General features: G+C 41.9%; 1 protein-coding gene across 5 annotated transcripts in view; it reads right to left on the bottom strand.

Annotated features, from left to right (window-relative positions):
* The window catches only part of dmd (dystrophin), a 262,554-nt gene that overhangs the window by 105,966 nt on the left and 133,196 nt on the right, over positions 1 to 23,392 (bottom strand). For all 5 annotated transcript variants that reach the window (XM_080296865.1, XM_080296862.1, XM_080296864.1 and 2 more), the window contains 14 exons: positions 11,525 to 11,707; positions 10,125 to 10,259; positions 9,541 to 9,690; positions 5,718 to 5,879; positions 4,897 to 5,013; positions 4,101 to 4,274; positions 3,870 to 4,025; positions 3,624 to 3,794; positions 3,308 to 3,487; positions 3,024 to 3,143; positions 2,745 to 2,915; positions 2,360 to 2,482; positions 2,133 to 2,267; positions 1,355 to 1,507 (listed from right to left, as the gene is read on the bottom strand). In XM_080296865.1, the coding sequence (XP_080152991.1) occupies positions 1,355 to 1,507; positions 2,133 to 2,267; positions 2,360 to 2,482; positions 2,745 to 2,915; positions 3,024 to 3,143; positions 3,308 to 3,487; positions 3,624 to 3,794; positions 3,870 to 4,025; positions 4,101 to 4,274; positions 4,897 to 5,013; positions 5,718 to 5,879; positions 9,541 to 9,690; positions 10,125 to 10,259; positions 11,525 to 11,707 (2,130 nt within the window). The remainder of the gene's footprint in view (positions 1 to 1,354; positions 1,508 to 2,132; positions 2,268 to 2,359; positions 2,483 to 2,744; positions 2,916 to 3,023; positions 3,144 to 3,307; positions 3,488 to 3,623; positions 3,795 to 3,869; positions 4,026 to 4,100; positions 4,275 to 4,896; positions 5,014 to 5,717; positions 5,880 to 9,540; positions 9,691 to 10,124; positions 10,260 to 11,524; positions 11,708 to 23,392) is intronic.

The following is a 23,392-nucleotide window of genomic DNA, read 5'->3' as shown; positions in this document are numbered from 1 at the left end:
AATTTGACGTTGGCTCACCCTTTGCAGCTATAAAACCCTCAACTCTTCTGGGTAGGCTTTCCCTTCCAAGTGCATTTGTGAAGTCAGACACTGATGGTGGACGAGTAGACCTGGCTCGCCGTCTCAGCTCCAATTCATCCCAAAGGTGTTGTATTGGGTTGAAGTCAGGACTCTGTGCTGGTCAGTCAAATTCTTCCACACCAAACTTGCTCATCCATGTCTTTGTGGGTCTTCATGCACTGAAGGATTAAGAGTTCCTTTCACTAGAACTAAGAGGCCGAGCCCAGCTCCTGAGAAATGGCCCCATACCAAACTTTACAATTGAGACAATGCAGTCTGACAAGAGCCATTTACTTGGCAACTGCCAAACCCAGACTCATCCAGTGGATTTCCAGACAGAGAAATATGATTCATCGCTCCAGAGAGCACATCTTCACTGCTCTAGAGTCTAGTAGCACCATGCTCTAGGCCACTACATCCAATGCTTTGCAATTGTGCTTGTCATGGTGATGTAGGGCCTGGATACAGCTGCCCAGCCATGAAGCTCTCTACCTACTGGTCCCGAGCTAATCTGAATCCCACATGAAGTCTGGAGGTCTATAGTGATGTGCACTATACACCTCAGCATAACCTTGCTCTGTCATTTGTACATCTGTGGCTATCTAAGTGATTGGAACACCTGAATTCAATGGTTTGTGTGAATAAGTGATTACTTTACACCACAGTGTATATAAATTATTCTGAAAAACTAATCAAGTGGCAAATATAAGTAAAGTACACGGTTTTAATATAATGTTGGCAATGTCTAAAGCTACTGAGTTGGTCAAGTGAGGTCAAGTATGTTTGCTGCAGCAAAGCTCAATAGTATACTGAATTACATAGGAGCATGTTTTATCATCATCGTGAAGTAATAAACAGGGATTTTAAGTTCAATGCTGCCTTAAAAGACAGTTAGTAATTATTTAATGACAATAAAATATTGCATACAACTCTGGTCCATTAATAAAAAACTAAATCCTTGATAAAATCTACAGGTGATCGTAATAAAAAGACTATTCCCTTAAAAAATGCTCAGGGAGTGTTTCCATGTCATTAAGCTGCAAATCTTTGATATTAAATCTTTATCCAAAAGTTGGAGAAGGGGAGAGGAAGGATAGAAACAAAGGAATATATACCGCAAAACACAGAATGGCAAAAGATCAAAGCAGACGATGTGGGAAAGAAAAGGCGTGAGATGAAGAGCTGCGGTGACAAACAAAGTCAGGCTGTGGGTCTTTGAGAAAAGCCAAATAGAAAATACAAAGAAGTGCTTTATGGAATGGAGCTGTGTGTGTGTTTCTGTGCACATCGTCACCTTGACCCTCTCTCCCTCAGGCGGGTCAGGCAGTAAGTCCACTCTGCGCTGAATGTCATCTAGCCAGGCAAGCAGGTCATGTGACTTCCTCCTGTATTGGTACCACTGGGGCGCAATGGCCAATGCCTTCCTGTTTCGAAGGACGCGCAGGTCCTACATGCATGTGCCCACACAAGCACACAGAGACATGCACACACATGAATATCACGAATATCTTTATGTGACACAGCTTTCATCCAACTGACCTGCTGTTACATGTATTCAAAATAAAACAGTGTTTATGTGCAGCTATAGCTGAGAAGAACATTAACATTCACGTCATCTTGCTTCTTTCCTCCCACAATTATTATCTCAAAAAAGGCTGGTCATGAAAGTACTGACTCAAAAAGTTTTCATTGTAGAAACTGTTTCTGTATTTGCATGTATGAGCACGTTAACATGTTTTTATTTATTTAATGTAATACATACATACTTCTATATTTATAGAAGCAAGTACAACAAGTTTAGTTTTGTATTTAGTGAAAATGAAAAAATCTTTACTTTGTTAAGTTTTATTTTATTTAATGTAATGGTTTGCTTTATTTTGGCATAATATGCTAATATTAGCATAATATGCTAGCCAGCAAAGAGCAACTTTTTGCTGACTTGAACACAGATAACAGGCTTTGGCTTAATGTGTTAGCAGCAACTTTTAGCTATTTCATTGCAATGATATAACACATTGTGAATATACTCCCATGTTATTACTCTGTTTAATATTAGCTGTTGTGTGTGTTACCTTCACTGTGTTGTATTTCATGTTCAGCTTGTTATGCTTAAGTCTGATCTCCTCTCTCTTGTCCAGATCCGGGACTCTCTTCTGTAGACTCTCTCCTTTTAATAGTAACTCCTTAACTGCGCCCTCCTCACAGTCCTAAAAAGTACATGCTTGGTTTGTTAGTCGAAACAGAAAATGACTGGAAGTCACACTAGCTGTGACTGAACCTTGGTGTGAGGGTAACAGACCTTGTCCTCCAGGAAATCTTCTTCCTTCAGGTTTTCCCCTTGTTTGACTTCATCTTCCAGGAGCTCCAGCCAGACCTGCGCGTCACTGTGGTACTGCTCCAGCTCTTTGGCTGATGCTGCCGTCTGCCGCACACACACAGTCCCATGGCAACGATGTACAGGCGCACACATACACACAGAACGTACATTTATTTACACAGTCGCAGACCTATGTAGTAAGACTAAGAAAAGAGTTAAGGAGCAACTACAATTTGAAATCTATTAAAGTAAATTCATGGATTTTAGGATTTAAGATATAGCATTTAACAATAAATATGAAACAGCCAAACAAACAGACTGTGTGTTACTGCTCTAAAAGTATATCTCCATAAAGGTACTTCCCTACCATTCCAGAGGTAATGCGCTGAGAGATGGTGTCAAATCTGTGGTTAAGCTGCTCCAGCTTGGGTCTGACCTGGGCCTGGCAGTTGTCCCCCCTGGTGGACATTAACTCTTGCCCCAGAGACCTTACCTCCTCCATCTTTCCTCTGGTGAGTTCCAGCTCTGCACGTAGCACCTGCAGGTCCCAAGACACATATGTAAGGTGCATAAACTGTCTTCACCAAAGGCATGAAAGAAACATTTGGCATAGGGAAAAAGCCTCAAAGTATATAAACAATAGAACCTTCAACACATCACTGGGTCCCTGGCTGTCTATCTCATTCATTTTTCTCTCTGCACCATTGATCCATCCATTCACTTCCTGTATTTGTCCATCCAACTTGTGCATCTGCTGCTGGTAGTCCTGAAAGAGATAAAGAAAGAGAAAAATCTGACTCTTCTTCTGCAAACAGTGACATCTACAAGAGCTATATTTAGCAAACCAGGTCTAATATTAGAACCGAAACAACAGGTAAATGAAAAGTATAATAAGGAAAATCACAGAATGATTTCAGCTCTATTTCTGACCAGCAGCAGGTTGAGCCATTCTTCTGCTCTAGAAGTCACTGCAATCCAGTTGCAGTGCAGCAGGCTGACTTTGTCGTCCACCAGGCCTCCGTGGCCGCGCAGCACAGCCTTTAAGGCCTCGGCGAGGTCCACCACTGCCTGCAGCTGTGGCTGGTGTCTCTCCGTCTCCCCATGGATGCACTGAGAACAATTAGGAAACAAGGACAGAAGAACTTTTCTATGTAAGGTGACCTTGCATGTTTATAAAGGCACTTAAAATAAAAGATATTATCACTCTTTAATGTTTGTCTTCATGTCGATATATACACGTAGGTACCTGTGCCCACGCCACCTCATCCTTCAGGTCACTGGGCATTCCATCCACTGCAGAGCGCCTCGTCAACTCGGCATCAGTGGCGGCGAGCCATTCTGTGAGCCCGTTCAGCTCCTTACGCAGCTTCCTTGACAACTTCAGACTCTTCTCCAGCTCCAACTTACTCTCTGTCACCTACAAACACATATTCTTTGATTATGCTGGTGGAGTTACTCCAGTGTGTGTGTGCGTATGTGTGTGTGTCCTAACCTGAGCTCCCATCTGGTTATACAGCAGTTTCAGGGCGGTCACTCTGTCGTCCAGCTCTTTGGGCTGCTCAGTCTGCTGCCGCTGTACGATTTGTCTGCCTGTTTTTATAACCGTCTCCACCTCCCCTTTCACTTCACTCAGCGCTTTATACAGCTTCTGTTCAAGCCAAATAGATAGAAGCCACTTAAAATAGAATCTCTCCATCAGTTCGTATGTGAAACAAATACCCACCATGCACTGCTCCAGCTGTGACTGCACCACATCCTGCTCCACACTGCGGATGTCCAGCACCCCCATTTGACTTTTGACCCAGGCTAGCACGCGCTCACACTCGAGCAGCCGAGAATCAAAGTTGGCAGGCTTCTGGAAGAGTCGGAACTTAGTCCACACATCTGCCAGCATATTCTGGGAAATGACAAGACCCATAGTACACATAATGATAGGCAACGAGTCCTACAGGAGTACTGATTACAGCAAACACCATATCCTGTCTGTACATGTGTCCACTAACATGGCAAAAAGTGGTCATTGATACAGTTACCACGGCAATAACTTCCAAAGACACGTTTGAGTACTGGCAGGTATTTGATCACCTGTCAGTGGCGCAAATGTGCAACACACATGCATACTTGCAGTTGAGTAGTATCTTGCCCAAGGATATTTGGCATGCAGACTAGGGGAAGCCAGGAATCGAACCACCAACCGCTCAGTAGATGACCTACCACCTGAGCTACAGCCACCCCACATGGCACAGTATGCTCGCACTGATGTAAGTAATAATGCCCTTTGATTTTCAGCATTATCTTCTGCGTTTTATGCTGTACTGTTGGTTGTACCACCCAACACCTCAAAACAGGTTCTGATGAGGAAATTTGATGTGCAGGAGATCTGAGCATTCGAGTAGAGTCCATTTACATGTTTTCTAGCTTTAGGATAAAAAACGTGACCTGATGTTTTCAAGTGGTTGTCAGTAAGGGCTGTTTGCACCTATATTACCCATTTCAGCACACTGTCTGTGGTTATGTACCTGGGTAAGGTCCATCTGTCCCATGATCTTTGGGGAAGGCTCTTTGTCTTTGTTCTGGTTCTTCTTCCTCAAGTCCTCCAGGGTCGTTTCATGGCTGCTCAGCTCTGACTGGATTTTCTTGTGAAAACACAAACACACATGATACATAAGGAATTCATGTAATTTTATGTAATTTATTAAATTCAATTAAACACTAAAGTCAAAGTGAAATAACCCTAAAAATGCTTAAATGGACTGACAGTGTACAGCCTTCTGCTGACCACAAGGGGGAAGCAGATATCAAGAAGAGAGAAGATGGAGTCCAAACACGAGCCTACATCACCGCCACACTTACAGATTCTCTCGCACACACTTTAAAAACAAAGTCCACTCTGCTCCAATAATGTAATCATCCTTTTATCCTCTTGTGTGTGTGTGTCAGTGAGAGAGAGATTGAAAAAGAGATGGTGAAAGGGAGACAGAGAGAAATCAAGTCAAAGTGTGGGGAAGACAGCAGGAAAAAGAGGCAAGGACACAAAGACCGAGGCTGTTTGTGTGTCTGTCTGTTTCCTAACACCAGTGGTGAGCGGTGGTCTGGATTTGCCCTTAAACAGAGACTTTCAATCTGCTAAAGACGCCCAAACTGGTTTCAGAACTGGTTCTTTTTATTTTGGCCAGCTGATATTAGACCTCACACTTGGGTGCTGTAATATTTTACAAATGTTTGTAAAGTCAGGATATCGTTTGGAATTCTGTCTTCCTCGGTTGGCGTGGGAAACAAATGCCTTTGTTCCTCTCATGTGACTATAAAGGTTATAGAGGGATTATTGTGCTATGGCTACCTGAGCTTCCTGTGGTATCTGCTGAGCGTCGATTTGATCAGCCAGGTATGCAGTAAGGTGGCGGTCTGTGTTAGCTAAGGATTCCTGGATCTGCTTCAGGGTCTCGTCATTCTCCCGAGCCCACTGGAGGTTCTGCTCCAGCTCTTTTTGCCTGAGTGCTGCCTGTGGAAACAAGAAAGTCAAAAGACATATTCTAACTCATGTAAATTAGAACAAGAACAATAACTAAAAGTCCGGCCCCTCTCCTGTAGAACCAGCGCCCAGTTTGCGTATCTTTAAATATGAAAACAGACTATTTTCTAGCTATTTACAGGCCATGAGAATTTTAGCACAGTAAAGCACTCGTAGAGGCTTCACTTTTAGCACACAAACAGACACACACAGCTACATACACGAGACAGGAGTACATCTACACAAAGACACACAGCCCCCTGTGTGTACCCTCTTGAAGGATGGATTCTGGGATTTCTCTCGCATGTCCTCTCGGTGTTGTCGCTATATAACCGACGCTCTTCTGAAATTTGTTATCAGTGAGGTGTCTCAGTGTCTACTGCAGTGTTTCCATCTTCACTCTCTCGTTAACTGCAGACAGGAATAACTAGTAAACAATCCTATTACATCATATAAGAGCCTGTGTGACTGTGTGTGAGAGAGAAGGCTTAAATGTATGCGGTTACAGGTGAACATACTAATCCCATACAGAAGGATAATGGTTCCAAGTATAGTCCTGAGGCAGCCTAAGCCTTGTGCTAGCAGTGCATGCGTCTGAGGCCCTCACTCGGGTTTTTCTTCTTACTCATTATTCCTCTATCCCGAACATCGGTGACTGACTGCCTTATGTTAAAAACACCTTCCAATTGGTTTTCATCTGTTACCAAACAATGAAATGAAATCTCCAAGTATGCATCTGTGATCTGAAGAAATGAACAAGGAGACGTGGAATTATTTAATTATTGTTTTTTGCATGCATGGGGCAGATTTATCACTTTAAAGTGGAACATTAATATATTGAGATTATTATTCTGCTCTGTCAGCTAACTAGAGCTTGTGAAAGGAAGCTGACTGACTCTTGCACTTATCTTATTTTTCATCAAGCTAAGTAGGGTGAAAAGGAAGAATAATGCTTTTTGAAGCCTCTGGGGTAAGAGTAATCACCAATGACAACAGAGCCACAATCTCAGAATCACTTTCTAAATCAAAATAAGCTGTTATAGCAGCACAGCATGTGACACGTGAAGTAGATCATTGTTCTGCTGAATGAAACCAAAAAATTGTCTGAATCTAACAAACATTGTTGAAAATGTTACCTTTCTCCCAAACCCCTTTAAAGTCGACTTCTGTAGCATGCTCAGGCCTTCAGTTTACTGACGGTACTGTGTCAGTAACAGAAGTCATACTTTCGTCTGTACTGTGGCCACTCATAGCAAGTCACCTTTTATCATCAGATGAGAATAAACCAAGATTAAACAGTGAGTATGGCTCGTCTCTATTTAGCTTATTTATCGTGCACCTCTCGTCATGGAAAGAAAGTTGAAACATGATGACAGAAAAAGAGTTCCTTTAGTTTTTGATAGAGTAAACAGAATATCAGATTTTCATTTGGGCATTTTTTTTATAACATTTTATGTATTTATTTATTTTACTCAATTTGCATTTTGAACATGTGTTGTCATCCTGCTTAATATAATAATAATGCTAACTTATTATAAGTGAAAACTAAACCTCTACGCTTATATATAACCATATTTCACTTGCATAAGAAAATTGAATTTTAGTCAGTTTAAAGATGAATTGCTGAAATCTCCTTGAATCCCTTTCCTTTCTGTAACAAGACTTTTGCTCAAACAAAGCTTTGGATGATATATTCAGACTAATGTGGCATTTTGAGTACATGTCATTATGTTCAAATTTTAAAACAATAAGATTTCAAAGGTCATCTGAAATCCCTGGGAAGACCATGAAACTGACAAACAACCCTAGTTATCTGACAGTGTTGCTCATGAAACATCCAATTTTTGCCAGATGTAAGAAATAAAAATTGATTTCCTCAATGCCGTCTTTTCAGCTCAACAAAGGAAAAACATCCAGGTAATATTTTGCTCTCTGTGCACATTTTCTTCTCATCCATCATTCCAAGAAATACTCACTAAAACTCGCGGCTCCTCGTCTTTTTCATAGATAACAAATAAACAGGGCTCAGACCTACCCAGTCTCTCCCTACATGCATACATGCTGGTATAAATACCAAAACAAGGAGCAGGAGCTTCTGTTCCTCTCAAAAATACAAAAGGTCTGAAATAAAAAACACAAAACACGCACACACACTCTTGCAGTCTATGTAGGGTAGATAAACAAAAGAAGGCTTATCAGGCAGCAAGGAGAACATTAATCTGGTTCTATTGTAAGGGAGGCGCACAACTATGTCTAATCTGTCGCTGAGGATCACAGCAAGTGGCTGAGAATACAATCATGTCATCGGTGATGACTGGAAGGATGGCAAAGGGACAAATGGAGGACAAGAATTAGGCAGATAAAGATACAAAAGGGGAGCAATGATTAAAAAAAACAGTTAATGTGTGAAAATGACGAGAAACACAAGATGTCTCAGGAGAATTACAATGAAGAGAAGAATCATTAATCAAGCTCAAAGAGAAGATGTGCGTGACAACAAGAAATCCTACCAGTGGCTAAAAAATCGAACTGTATTTTTAGAAGTTCTAGAACTTTTCCTGCTGATAAGGACCTCCACTTTTAGTTACGTAGTAGATCAACAATTAAATTACATAAAAGTACCTTTTGTTCACCGTCTAATATAGAAAGTTCAACCAAAACTTTATGTTTTATAAATATGGGACAATCTGCTTCCCACTTTTGTCTCCTCTCACCTGTGAGCCATGAGCAGTAATCAATGGATTGACTTTTAAGACCAGCTGAGAGCAGGAGCAGGTGGTGCCACTCTTCAGTAAACAATGGCAATCAGTCACCGTAGTCCGGGAGATCCGCTCCAGCGTCACCGCAAGACCCACCCAGACACTAATGCTTATGGCTCAGACCCCCATAATTGTGCGTGAGGCAGACGCCCAGAAATGATGCTGTTTCACTTCTGCCTGAACTTTTTCCGGTGAGTTGTGAAAGGGCATGACACATGACAGCATGTCCGATCTGAACCCTGACCCGGTCTGTTACAACTCAACACACTACAGACCCTGGACTCATATAGCACTCGATTTTGTTACCAGCCTACCAACCTCCAAGAATACAACAGTCATCCTTTCCATCCTCTCCAGGTCAGCACACAACTGTCCACAGCCTCTGAGAACGCTAAGTTACTCATTGATCAAGTTTTCCAGCTTCATGGTATCTGACTGAGGTCCACAAGTCATCTGTTGCATGGAAGACTTTCTGCACTGCCCTGAGGTCCAAAAGCATGCCTCAGGCCATGAAACTGATTCTGTCATCAGTCCTTCAGCAGTGAGAGTTAAGTTACCGCCATCCCTGTGTATCCCCCCATGTTTCATGTCTCCCAGACCAATGAATTATCAGGTTGTCCTAAAAGCTCCCTGTGCTGCAGCCAGAGTTCTGACAGTGACTAGAAAGTTCATGCTAAGTAGTTCAGTGACTAGTTCATTTGAGTTTCCCACTGTTACGTCCAGACAAACTAATAAACTACACACATTCAGGTAAATGAGCACAAACTGCTCTCTGGCCTAAAACATATTAACAAATATGAAAAAGTAGACTGCTTATTAAAACAATAAAGTAACGGTTCTTTCAGGTTTTCCACTGTGTGCTTACATTATAGTTCACGTGCTGTATATCTTACCCTCGCCATAAGTTCATCCCATCGGGTGTTGAAAGCATCCAACTTTTGCTGAATCAGCTCATCCAGAACACCTCCATCCATCAGGGTCTGGGCAAGTTCTCTGATCTGGTTCCTGTTGTCTTCTGGGTGCTGCAAAAGAACCTCGATGCTCTGCATGTACAGACAGAAAGAAATAAGAGAAACTACCAGTCAGAAGATCAGCTGATCGATCCCCAGTTCCTGCATATCGAAGGATCCTTGGGCGAGATAGTAAACACTGGAATGATTAGAGAAAGCGCGTAGGCATCGATAACAGTGCTGTAGGAATGTGTGTGATTGGGTGAAAGCCCTTGGAGTCAGTTTCAGTAGAAATCCACAACACAAGTAGCAATTCATTCACCGTTTTCCACGTTAGGCTGCACAGCACACAAGAGGAGGGCAAGATGTGAGACACAGGAACAGCATACAGCAATATCAGTTACCATGTGAAGACTTCTCCAAGTGTGGATTAAATGTGTAGAGAATGGAGCAAAACTGCATTATTGATGTAACGTTGCAGAGCCACTCCTGGTGCTTTACCAGCTTTACACATGAATTACACTTACATCCAGCACCTTCTGTAGCTCATCAGATCCTCCCGGCAAGTTTTCTGTCTTGTCCAGTTTCTCCTCCAACTGGTCCAGAAAGGCATTCTCCTGCTCGATGTAGGACAGCAATTCACACCAACACGCCCACACCTCCTGCAACACAAAACAGACAAGTGCCCTGAACTCACAATTAGAGGTAAGAAAGACTCTGGAGAATGGCAGAAAAAGAGAGAGCAGCAAGAGAATGCTTCGGTCAAAGCTGAATTATTGCAAACTGCAAGACACAGATGTAATTATTTCTCAGGAGCATAATAGCAAAATTAAGCACTGATTAGTTTGTAATTTACCTTTTAATTAGGTAGCAATCCAGTCAAGCTGTCAAATTGCAGTTTAAATAATATATGAATATGTCTAGATTCATAATATATTTAGTAAAGACTTTGAAGGAATTAGATGAAATAAAAATAAGTGTAATTATTATTATTTATACAGGTTTTAATACCTACAGATAACCCCAATGTACCTCATTTTGATAAACACAGACACGTAGTACAAATACTTTGTTACTGTACTTAAGTAGAATTTTCACATATCTGTACTTTTTATTTTTCTGTCAACTTACTGTTACTGGCTACATTTTTGCACAAATATCTGTATGTTTCTGTAACTTCCTGTGCATTCAAACATCAAACTGATTTGAGCTTAAAGAAAGGAAACAATGGAACATTAAAGCGATAAAAGACACTTCTTTGGACTTTCTCATTGTTCTGCGTATCTAAAATGCTTTCTAAAACAAAAACTACCGATTGTACTCAATCACGATCAAACAAGGAATTAACAGGCCTGCCCTTTTCATTGTAGAAGCTTTAGCACTGCTTGCATGTATATATTTGAGCCTGTTTTTACAATTTTGACCGTGTGCAACATAAATTCAAACTTGTGCATCCAATTTTTTAAGTAATTAAAGATGCGTACAGTACAATCATTCCACCCTTGAAAAAGAACAATTCAAATAAATAATTAAAAGCTCCCAAATTACCATAACATTCATTCCCACGATGAGTGCGTGTAGACTACAATTGAACATAAGACTTCTTTTTAATGAGGCTTAGAATTTGATGGTAAAATGATAAAATGAAAAAAAAGGAACAGAAAAAAGTCTGAAAATTGGCTTGACTTGGTTCATTTCAGCTATAATATCTATTATACACTCTCTAAAATCATATCTACAGCAAAACACCCCTTTAGAGCTGTGCATGATGTATGCAAGCATCAGCCTTGAAGCCCCTTGTAAGGACATGACTATTTTACATAAAAGTGCATAACATTACATAAAATTTACATAAATGTTTTCTGTGCACACCAAGGTTGAAATTACTGCAGAGATAACAAATAAGAAAAGAAAGAATGCAATGTACCTCTAGAGTTTTACATTTCCCATCAAGGCGGCTGCACAGGCGCTGGTAGTTGGCTGTCAGTACATCCAACTCTGAGTGCAAAGCATCATGGGCTGTGGGCGGGGCTTTGGCAATGAAACTATTCACACTGGCAGTCAGGAGTTTGACCTTTTGCTCCTTAGAATGAACCTCTTCCTGGGCCGTCTGATGAACAAACAGACAAACAAACAGAGAGAAGCTGAGAGAAATGAAGCTTCACACTGCTAACAGAAAAACTGTGCAGTCTTTAATTTTACATCCAACAAAAAAGTACTGAATGAGGGAAAGTATACATTTAGAAAGTGAGGCTGTAGTAGTGAGACCTCCCTAATCCTTAACATAACATGAAATAAAATTGCATACAGTATTGTAGTAAGTTAAGTAACGGAACGAGCTTATTTACTGTCTGCTTGCGGTTTAAATGAAGAGAAATGGTGGCGTAGTGATATGTTCCAAAGTGGTTCCACATTGAGAATGACTTTTATTGTGACGTGTTGATCATCCAACAATAAAGTTTCCACAGTACTTAGTTTGCATATGGTCATTGTATGTGGTTACAAAAGGGGAGGTGCTCAATTAAAGTAGTCAGTACTAGTCACACATGTAGGAAACAATGAGGACTCACTTAGCGGCATTATCAAGGAAACTTTGTTACCTTATGTGGCTCGATTCATAACCCTTGCACACTTTGTATATGTTAGAGAATATGGATAAGTTTAAAACTTATAGGTTCTATGGCTGTTATTTGGAACATATCACCGTGTTCTCATTTCTCTTTATGAGAGGAAGAAGTTTAACTGTTAGAGAGAGAAGCCTAGTTCACAGAGCCAAGAGATTTTGAAAACTGTATGACTGAAGGAAGTGAAATAATAGTTACTGCAAAGGAAAGCAGAGAGAAAGAAGGTGCACCATTGTTTTTTTGTTGAGTAGTTTAAAAATGAAAAACTAAGAGAGCCTTGCATTACAACAGCCAAATGTTGTGTCCTCTTTAATGCAAACAGGGAGTTTTGCCTTGAAGATGAAATAAAGAACAGCCCAATAGAAGGAAGTTACAGACTGTGAGTGATCTGGTATGAGAAACTTACTGAACATCAGTCGACAAATAGGTTCATAAGTAAAATGAAGACTTGCTGACATGCCAGTTGGTTGGCAACTTAATCATGTTCTGTTAGACATCATGCGTCTCTGATGTTGTTTAAAATCCGCTTTTTATGATATACCCAAAAGCTGAAAACCACCAACTGACAGCACAAACTGTGGCTGACACAGTTACTGTCACGGTAAAAAGAAAGTACACGTTCTATCAGCAGGTGTTGAAATGAAAGCTCAGATGAACAGCACAACACATTTCACTGTGTCAAATTATTTGACAAAAAGTTTCTGAAAAACTTACTAAACCTCATGATTTAGTAGCATTTGGACCCAAACACCTTTAGTAGCCATTTCTTGAATTGTTTCTGTCTGATGTTATCAGTCTCTTACACTGCTGTGAAGAAATTTGGACCCACACTTCTATGCAGCGTTGTTTCAGTGCATTGAGATTTGCATACAATTATGCACAGCAACCCTAACGCGTGACTCTGTTTTGGCCATGACTAGCCGTTGGACAGATAGTATAAAAAAGGAGTTCATGGTCGATTCCATGACTCCAAGATGACCAGGTGACTCCCCTATTTGTATTGTGCATTTGAAGAAACCTAAGGACGTTTAAGACTAAATACACAAACAAGCTAGAAGTAAAAGGCTTTGTTGAAGAGGTGAGTTTAAGAAGTTTCTTAGGAGACTCCAGTTACGGGGCCTTGCAAAGCTCAGATGGGAGAGCGTTCCAGAGGGTGGGGGGCTGCCACACTGAAGGTTCTGTCCCCAAAGGTTTGGAGACTGGTACAAGGGACAGAAAGCAGTCCCATGACAGAGGACTGCATGTATGGGTGCAGCAGGCCAGACAGGGGAGCGAGGGATTTGTAAGCAGGAAGAAGGATTTTGTAAATAATGTGTGATTTTACTGGAAGCCAGTGGAGATTTATGAGGGTGGGGGTGTTCCCAGAGCTTAGTCTCTTGGAAGCCTGGTGGGTGAGTTCTAGAGTCTCTGCTACAGAGTCAGCTAATAATGGCTAAATCTGAGACATTAGGTTCATTAGGTGAAAAAAGCCCTGCTTTGGTTACAGACTTGATATGAGCCTGGAATTAAAGTGGGAGTACAAAACAATATCCAGATTAGAAATGTCTGGGAATGGTGAGATGAGAAACCATCTATGTAGATTGCCAACCTCCCAGAGTAGGGCTTTGGGGACAACAACCAAGAATTCAGTTTGTTGGGTTGAGTTGGTTAGATGACATCCATTTTTTATTTCATGCAGACAGCTGGCAAGTGATTGTGGGTAGAGCTGGTTGGAGGGTTTGGTACTGAGAAAAAGTTGTATGTCATCAACATAGGAATGGAACCAGAAACCATGGTGGCGGATGATCTGGCCAAGTGGGGCATTAAGATGAAGAAGTGAAAGGGTCCAAGCACAGTACCTTGAGGCTCACCTTGGTTAAATGGAGCAGAGGTGGAACTGGAGCCTCCATTGGTGACAAACTGTGTTTTGTTGAAGAGGTAGGACTGAAACCAGGAAAGTACAGTACCAGTGAGGGCAAGTTTGAGAAGCTATCTGGTTAGAGGCGAGAGAAGGATGGTGTGATAAATGGTGTCGAAAGCTGAAGAAAGGTCCAGGAAGATGAGGATGCTGATGTGGTCAGAGTCAGGGCAATGAGAAAGTCACTAGTTATTTTGATGGGAGGTAAGGTATTTAGTTTTGCCAAAAATCTGCAATTTGGTATCCCCTGTCCAAAGGACAATGTTTCAGAGGTCTTGTGATGAACCTTCTGAGGCCTGTAAGTCTGAAATATGGATCTGTTCTTGCAGTGTCTCTGACCTTAGGGTGAATGTGCTAGGACATGCACTAGTAAGACTGGGAACCTTCCTGAATGTTTTCCACTTGTGAATGTTTTTCTCACTGTAGAATCATTGACTTCAAATTAATGGAAATAACCTTACAACCCTTCCCACACTGATGGGCAGCAATACTCTGTTGCGCTAGCACACAGCTGAATGACAAGGTGTCAAACGCCATGTTTTATTGTTCATCTGAGTTTGCATTTACTTGATTTTATGGTCTGCTGAGAACTTTAGAATTGTATGTTCTTTTTACTATGACTGCATATGGAAAAGTCTCAGCCTCAGCTTAATTGATTTGGTTTGGTTGAATTTCTAAGCTTCATCATTTTAAAAAAAAGTCTTAAAAATTATTGAATACCAAAAGGAAAACAACGACAGATGGTTGAAGGATATGAAACAAGACAAATGAGGAACAAAGAGAAAAGGCTTAAAGAATAGAGAGATGGGTGCACAAATAAGGGAATCAATATGCAGTGGTGTGAAAAGTGTTTGCCCCTTCCTGATTTCCTATTTTTTTGTATGTTTGTCACACTGAAATGTTTCAGATTATCAAACAAATTTAAATATTAGACAAAGATAAAACAAGCAAACAAAAAATGGAGTTTCTAAATGAAGGTGTTAATGGTAGAGGGAAAAAATGCAAACTTACTTGGTCCTGTGTGAAAAAGTGATTGCCCTTCCCTGTTATAACATAAATTAACTGTGGTGTATCACATTTTTGGAAAGCTGAGTTCAATTTCCTAGCAAGACCCAGGCATGAATACTGCACACCTGTTCTCAATCAAGAAATCACTTAAATAGAACCTACCTGACAAAGTGGAGTAGACCAAAAGATCCTCAAAAGCCAGACATCATGCCGCGATCAAAGGAAAATCAGGAACAAATGAGAAACAAGGTCATTGAGATCTCTCAGTCCGGAAAAGGTTATAAAGTCACTTCTAAAGCTGTGGGACTCCAGCAAACCTCAGGGAGCGCCATTATTCACAAATGGCAAAAACATGGAACAGCGGAGAATCAAGAGTGGCTGGCTGACCAAAATTCCCCCAAAAGCGCAGTGATGACTTATCCAATAGGTCACAAAAGACCCCAGAACAACATCCAAAGAACTGCAGGCCTCACTTGCCTCAGTTAAGGTCAGTGTTCATGACTCCACCATAAGAAAGAGGCAGGGCAAAAATGGCGACATGTCAAAAACCACTGCTGAGCAAAAGGAACATAAACACTCATCTCAGTCTTGCCAGAAAACATCATGATGATCCCCAAGACTTTTGGGAAAATACTCTGTGGACGGACGAGGCAAAAGTTGAACTTTCTGGAAGGTGTATGTCCAATTACATCTGGAGTAAAAGTAACACAGCATTTCAAAAAACTAAAACCATACCAACAGTAAAATATGGTGGCGGTAGTGTGATGGTCTGGGGCTGGTTTGCTGCCTCAGGACCTGGAAGACTGGCTGTGGTAAATGGAAGCATGCAATCTGCTGTCTACCAAAACATCTTAAAGGAGAATGTATGGCCATCTGTTCGTGACCTCAAGCTAAAGCACACTTGGGTTCTGCAGCAGGACAATGATCCAAAACACACCAGCGAGTCCACCTCCGAATGGCTTAAGAAAAACAAAATGAAGACTTTGGAGTGGCTTAGTCAAAGTCCTAACCTGAATCCGACTGACATGCTGTGGCAACCTTAAAAAGATGCTTCAAGCTCGAAAACCCTCCAATTTGGCTGAATTACAACAATTCTACAAAGATGAGGCGACCAAAATGCTTGATGCTTGATTGTTGCTGCTATGGGTGGCCCAACCAGCAGGTTTGGATATTTTTCCCCTTAATAATTAACACCTTCATTTAGAAACTGCATTTTTGTTTACTTGTGTTATCTTTGTCTAACATTTAATGTAGTTTGATCTGAAACTTTTAAGTGTGACAAACATACAAAAAAGGAAATCATAAAGGGGGCATTTTTTCACACCACTGTGTTTCCTTTTGACAAAGTCACAAAGTGTAAAGAGATGATGTGAACGAGTAAGCCAACATACTGATGAGTGAAGGAGTGTAGCTAGCGAGTTTCCATTCACCTTGTAGCACAAAGCCAGAGCAGAGAAGAGAACGAAAAGCTTGAATCTCAACTTTTTCAGGGGGTGTAGAGAATGGCAGATGGATTGCTAAGGCTTTTGGTTATAGGGAAAGGAAATAGTGTCACATATTTACATCACAAATACATCACATGAACGTTATAAAAAGCTAGCAAAAAATGTTTCAGTGGAGAATCACTGCAACTTTAATAGAAAACTGAGGCATCGGGACTTGAGACAGGATTGAAAAAGAGACACAAAGTTGTGACTGAGGGTATGTGAGTAAGACAAAGTGAAAGAAACATGTTTCTGTTAAGGTCAGAATAAAAATTGGTATCTGAAATTCAGAATCAGTATCTGAAATTAGCCAGTACTGGGCTAGAGTGACAGGAAAAAGTCACAAAGTATTGATATTTAGAATCTCCATATATGATTACCTATATGCCTATACGTGGTCAATACAAACAAGGACAGTAAGAAACAGTTTTAAATAGCTCTATATAGCATTATTATCACTTGTTTTCATCTGACCTTGAAGAATAGGTCAGAGGTCAAAAGTGACAGGATATTTATAATCTTTATATGCTTCTTACTATCCATCCATCCATCCATTTTCTTTCGCTTATCCAGGGCCGGGTCATGGGGGCAGCAGCCCAAGCAGAGAAGCCCAGACCTCCCTCTCCCCAGCCACCTCCTCCAGCTTATCCGGGGGAACACCAAGGCGTTCCCAGGCCAGCCGAGAGATATAATCTCTCCAGCGTGGCCTGGGTCTGTCCATAAAAACTATGAACAGAATCGGTGACAAAGGGCATCCCTGGTGGAGCCCATCACCCACCAGGAACAAGTCCGACTTATTGCCGGCTATGCTGACCAAGCTCTTGCGACAGTCGTATAAGGACTGAATGGCCCGTAGCCAGACACCCCATACTCCCGGAGCACCGCCCACAGGATACTCCGAGGGACACGGTCGAGTTCCTTCTACAAGTCCACAAATCACAAGTAGACTGGTTGGGCAAACTCCCATGCATCCTCGAGTATCCTCGAGAGGATAGAGAGCTGCTCCAGTGTTCCACGACCAGGACGAAAACCGCATTGTTCCTCCTGTATCCGAGGTTCTTACTATATGTTGACAATGCACACCAAGCTTGTATGAATCCGTTTCTAAGATATACGGCAATAAATTGACCTTAGAAACCAAACTTTATTGAACGGTTAATGATTTTCCATTCTAAGCTCCTACAAAGTTTTACCAGAATTCAAATCTTTTCGAATTATTGATTTTAAAAGTAGAATAATGACATGCTGCCAAAAACAACCTTGGTGGGGGTAATTATTCTTAAAAGCAGTGTTCTGTTATTGGACTTCTGTGCAAACCACAGTTTGTCCATAATGAATTCCATGTTTGAACATGAGAATGTCCATGAGTGCATGTGGCACCAGGACAGCCTAGACAGCAGGTTGCTGATGGATTTTGCAATTGCATGACCAGATCTGCGGCCGCATGTTCTGGACACTTAGGTGAAGAGAGGGGATAAGCTGTCAACTGATCCCCACCAGGTGGTTGGTGCCTGATGGTTGCGGTGATAACCCTCAAACTAGCTGGTGGACATTGGAGGTGAAAGGAGCCGTCAGACTGAAAAAGGAGTCCAATTGAATCTGGGGACAAGGAGGACAACTCATCCATCACTGGGGCGGGGGAGGGGGGCGGGGGTGAGGTCACTGAGTAGGGATGGGAATTGAGAACCAGTTCCTGTTGCGAAGCGGCTCCCAAGAAGTCCACAACCTACTCAGGTTTCTTCATATCTGGGTTAGTAAGGAACACACTGGGACGATTTCGAGGTACTCAGTACTGGATGAGTCCCTTCGCAGACTTCAGCTCCAGGGCCCTGCATTATCTTCTGGCTAAGACTCATACGATCAGGTAGTAGGAGTTTTTTGTTTGTTTGCTTTTAAATCAGAGCTCTGAAATCAACTTCCCGTGTAAGGATTTTTGTGGGCGTTGCTGGAGATCGACACAGGTCATGGTAGTCAAATAAGTTTGGAAGGAAGACACTGGACTCCATTAAATGTTTTGAAGACGTTTCACCTCTCATCCAACAGGCTTCTTCAGTTCTAAAACCAAACGGTGGAGAGTCCCAGGTAATTCAAACTAGATGACAATGTTTATATTTTGGACCAAGCAGGCAGATTGTTTGAGAGGGAAGTAAATAAGGCCATCTATGTCCACTGTGAATGACAATCATTGAATGTAGGGGTGGATTATAACACCAACTGTCAGCCACCTACAATGCAGTCTTGAAATTCCTTCCCAGGCACTACAACCCCAACTCACATCTTGCCTCACCTGATACCTCTGGTTTAATAACCCACTCCTTTTTTACACCTTGGCTCATGTGATGACATACATGATTCACAGTGTTTCAACAACCTAAGGGAAAACCCTCACTAGGGTTTAAATACCTGGGCCTCTCCACCTTTTGGTTCTAGATTTGGAGCCTCTTAGATGAGAGGTGAAACATTTTCAAGCTGACTAGACCTCATAATTAGTTGTGCCACACTTTGCAGCAAGAAGTGCAATCAAGGTTTTTGCAATAACTGGTAATGAGTCTTTCACATGGATGGAATTCTTTCCATTTTTCTTTGCAGAATTCTCTGTCCTGCTGCATAATTCAAGTGCACTTGAGTTTCAGGAAACAAACTGATGGCCTGTAAAGTTCCAACAGTCACAGCAATACGTTGAGGTCCTGAGCAGCCCTCGATCATCACACTACCAGTATCATGTTTAATGGTTGGCATGATGTTGTTTTTGTTGTTGTTTTTTTTGGCGCCTGCATTGCAGCTGTGGTAAAATGGAGACACTGATCCATAATGACGTCCAATGTTCACACAATCGGGGAAAAGCAGCAGCTGCTTAGTAGTGTGAGCTTTGGAGAGCCTCTTCCCCTACATTTTGTGAGGTGGAGGTCTCTGTTGTCACCACGGGCTAAGGAATTGCCAGCTTTTCCACTTTTTAAGAGAAATTTAAATTACGATTGATGCTGTGTCACAATGGGATGGGTTGCGCCTCCCTGATGCCGCCATTCCGACTGGAGTAATGACATAGAGCAAGGATGTCAAACTAATTTTACATTGAGGCCACATACAGCCCATATTTGTACTGTACTGTACTAAGATGGCGCCAGTGTGCTCGGCAGGCCGTCCTACCTCTTCTTACCCTCGTCTCTGTTTTCACACTTTTTATGTAGACATTTGTGTGCTTTTTATTCTTGTCTTGGCTTCATGCTTCTCTGAGAACAATGCTTTAATCACATATGATCGTCTAACTTTGCTAAATCTCCGGCCACCTCTCTTCCACGAACTGGAGCTACATTGGGACTTAGGAGACGCTACGCTGCTGCGTACCTGCCCGTCTACAAGAACTTTCTGCCTGCCTCCACCTTCCCTATTTAAGAGGCGCTCCAGGAAGCGTGGCAAGCGGAGTGGACTTCGGGTTCGCCTTAAAGCCTTACTTAAGGTACATGCTGCGGCTAACTCCTCTCCCATCCCAGACTTTCTGCAATTTCCATTCACCTCCCACCGCCGGCCATCCTTCAAACTGCTCAGCCATCGCCGGATTTGCCCTGTTGGACTTCAATTGTATCCGACCTTTACGGTGTTGTGCTCGCCACTTCGGACCTGGATTGGGACCTCTGGGACTCGTGCTCAACACAGGCACCTAAGCAAGTTGAGACGCGCCTCTGTCGGGGACGAGGTGACTAAGAGCCGGATGGGATTGTTAAACACAAGATCGCTGGTGAATAAAACCTTCATCCTAAACGATCTTTTTCTCACCCTGCACCTGGATGTTTTATTCCTGACTGAAACTTGGATTCGCCCCGGTGAGTTTTCTCCTTCTCTGAACTTCTTCCCCCTGACTGTGGTTTTTTCAGCTCACCGAGACTTTTGGGGAAGTGCAGAGGCATAGCCGCGTTTTTTAAAAATAAACTTAAACTTCGGCGACTGCCTTCTCCTACTTCCTCTAGCTTTGTGGCTCAATTATTGGAACTGACTGGCCCCTCTATGACTCTCCGTGCTGTGATTTATCAGCCACCCAAATACAATAAGTCTTTTATTCCCGAATTTGCGGATTTTCTAGCTTCTCTGTTTTGAAATTATGACGTGTTCTTATTTCTGGTGATTTTAATATACATATCTGCAGTAAGGAGGACTTCTTAGCCAAGGATTTCCTTGTTTTCACTGACTCTTTTAACCTTATACAATGAGTGAGTGAGTGCACCGACCCATGTAAAAGGCCATATGCTGGATCTGGTCTTCCAATATGGCCTAAATATTAGCATTAAGGACATTGACAACGTTGGTATCTCTGATCATTTCCTGGTAACGTTTAATGCAGACTTAGGTGTAACACATATAAACACTGCTGATCTCTGTCGCCCTTGTATGTGTAATCGACTCTGAGAGTGCGGCTAATTTCACTGCTGTCTTTCTAAACTCTGTCCGCCTTGGTCCTGATGTGATGGACCTCAAGTGTTGTACTCCCCCCTCGGCTGATGAAGTTATGACTGCTATGTTATCCACATGCTCAACCACCTTGGACCTAGTGGCCCCCATAAAGATGAAGCATGTTAGATCCTCCCCTCAATCCTGGTTAAATTACTCTATATGAGGCTTACGTCGTATTTGTCGTCAATCTGAGAGGAGGTGGAAAAAAGACAAGCTTCAGGTATCCCTCGACATTTTATGTAGCAGCCACACTATGTATCAGGACGCTGTTAAGACTTCTAAAGCTGCTTTTTTGTCCAACATCAATGGCGACTAATAGCCATAACCCCCGGGCCCTGTTTAAAATTTTCAATTCTGCCATCAAATCTTGCCCTGATAAACTAGACTTTGCCTCCCCAGCTCTCTGTGAGCAATTTTTAAATTACTTCACGAGGAAAATCTAAAAACCTCACTCCCTCATCTTCCTGGTGGACCTCCATCCAACTTCTGCCAGTGTGAGCCAATTTCACTTTCTACTTTTAAAAGTATAATTGATCAATTGAGAAGTTCGAACTCGGCTCATGATTTCCTCCCATCCCGGATTTTAAAGGATGGGTTTGATGTTCATTTCTTATCATTGATTAATTTATCATTACTCACGGGCCGTGTCCCAGCTGCATTTAAACATGCAGTGGTGCAACCTGTCCTAAAGAAAACCAGCCTCGACCACACTGACCGTGTGAATTATAGGCCAATCTCTAAACTTCATTTAGACTTTATCTGAAATATTAGAGAGAACTGTGCTTTTGCAACTACAGGCCTACTTAAACGCAAATAACAGTGACACATTTCAGTCTGGTTTTAAACCTCACCACAGCACTGAAACGGCAGGTTTTTCAATGATCTTCTTTTAATTACTGACTTAGGTTGCCCTGCCATTTTAATTTTATTGGATCTGTCCGCTGCTTTTGATATGGTAGACCATAAAATTCTTTTAGAGAGACTGGAACATGTTATAGGCATCAAGGATTCTGTCCTTAATTGGTTTAAATCCTACCTCTCGGGTAGGACTTTCTCTGATGGGCTGCTACTCGTCCACCGCTGCCCCTCTTTGTTGTGGAGTACCGCAGGGGTCTGTGCCGGGCCCTCTACTATTTGCCTTGTACATGCTACCCCTGGGTTCTATCTTTGACAAATATCAGATCTCCTACCACTGTTATGCTGACGACATTCAAATCTATTTCCAGTAGTGTGATGACCTGCCAGCGTCATTGAATCGTTTGTCTGACTGCTTGAAAGAGGTTACAGAGTGGCTGTCAGCCAATTCTCTCATTTTAAATGAGAAGAAAACCGAGATTATGGTTTTTGATAGTCACACTCGACGATACCAGCTAGCTGCGCGATTTGGTCCCTTTGCTTACTTTCTTACAGATACTGTAAGTAAGCTAGGTGTTTGCCTGGATAGTTCATTTAAGCTAGATAAACAGGTTTCCTCAGTAGTTAAATCTGGCTTCTTCCAATTGTGCCAAATTTCAAAGGTCAAACACTAATACCGTACAAAGATCTTAAAAAACTGGCACATGCCTTTGCGATTCCAGATTAGATTATTGTAACTCGCTTTACTCTGGACTCCAACTTGCTCACCTCCAACGATTACAGCTCCTTCAGAATGCTGCGGTTCGTCTCCTAACTGGAACTAGAAAGTTTGCCTCTATTACTCCAGTGCTCTCTGACTTACATTGGCTGCCTATTAAATTTCGTATTGATTTTAAAGTTCTGCTGCTTACTTTCAAATGCCTAAACAACCATGCCCCTGACTATCTCACCGACCTCCTCAGTCTCTATACTCCCAGCCGTTCTTTACGATCTTCTGGTCAGTTACTTCTAGCCCAGGCACCATCGGAAGATTAGGGGTGATCGCTTTTGTTTGTTTCTCTATTTTCTCTATTTTACCTTGTATTAATGACTCACTGCTCAGTGTGATCATTTACTGTTATTCCTTATTGTGAAGCACTTTGGTGTACCCCCGGTTTTAAACGTGCTATATTAATAAAATTGTATTGTATTGTATTGTATATTGATCTTAAGTAGGCCGGACTACTGAAAATCCAATTTTTGTCAGTTTAAAGCAGTGGTTCTCAAAGTGTGTGAGAGTTCTGACAGGTGGGGCACAAGTTACCTGGCAGAAAAGCCATGTGGAACTAATGTTTAACACTGAAATTACTTTTGCGTGGGAACAAAGAAATTTGCAGCAGTTACTTTAATAATATGTGCATCCTGTGAAAAGCTGCAGGCGTAAGTCGACAGCCACAGTAAAGACGTGTACTGAAAAGTGCAAACGTGGTCGTGTCTGTTGT

Source organism: Astatotilapia calliptera, chromosome 23 (assembly GCF_964374335.1).
Source record: "Astatotilapia calliptera chromosome 23, fAstCal68.1, whole genome shotgun sequence".
NCBI lineage: Eukaryota > Metazoa > Chordata > Actinopteri > Cichliformes > Cichlidae > Astatotilapia > Astatotilapia calliptera.
The sequence above is the reverse complement of the archived record's forward strand: the minus strand, read 5'-3'. Positions and strand labels throughout refer to the sequence as shown.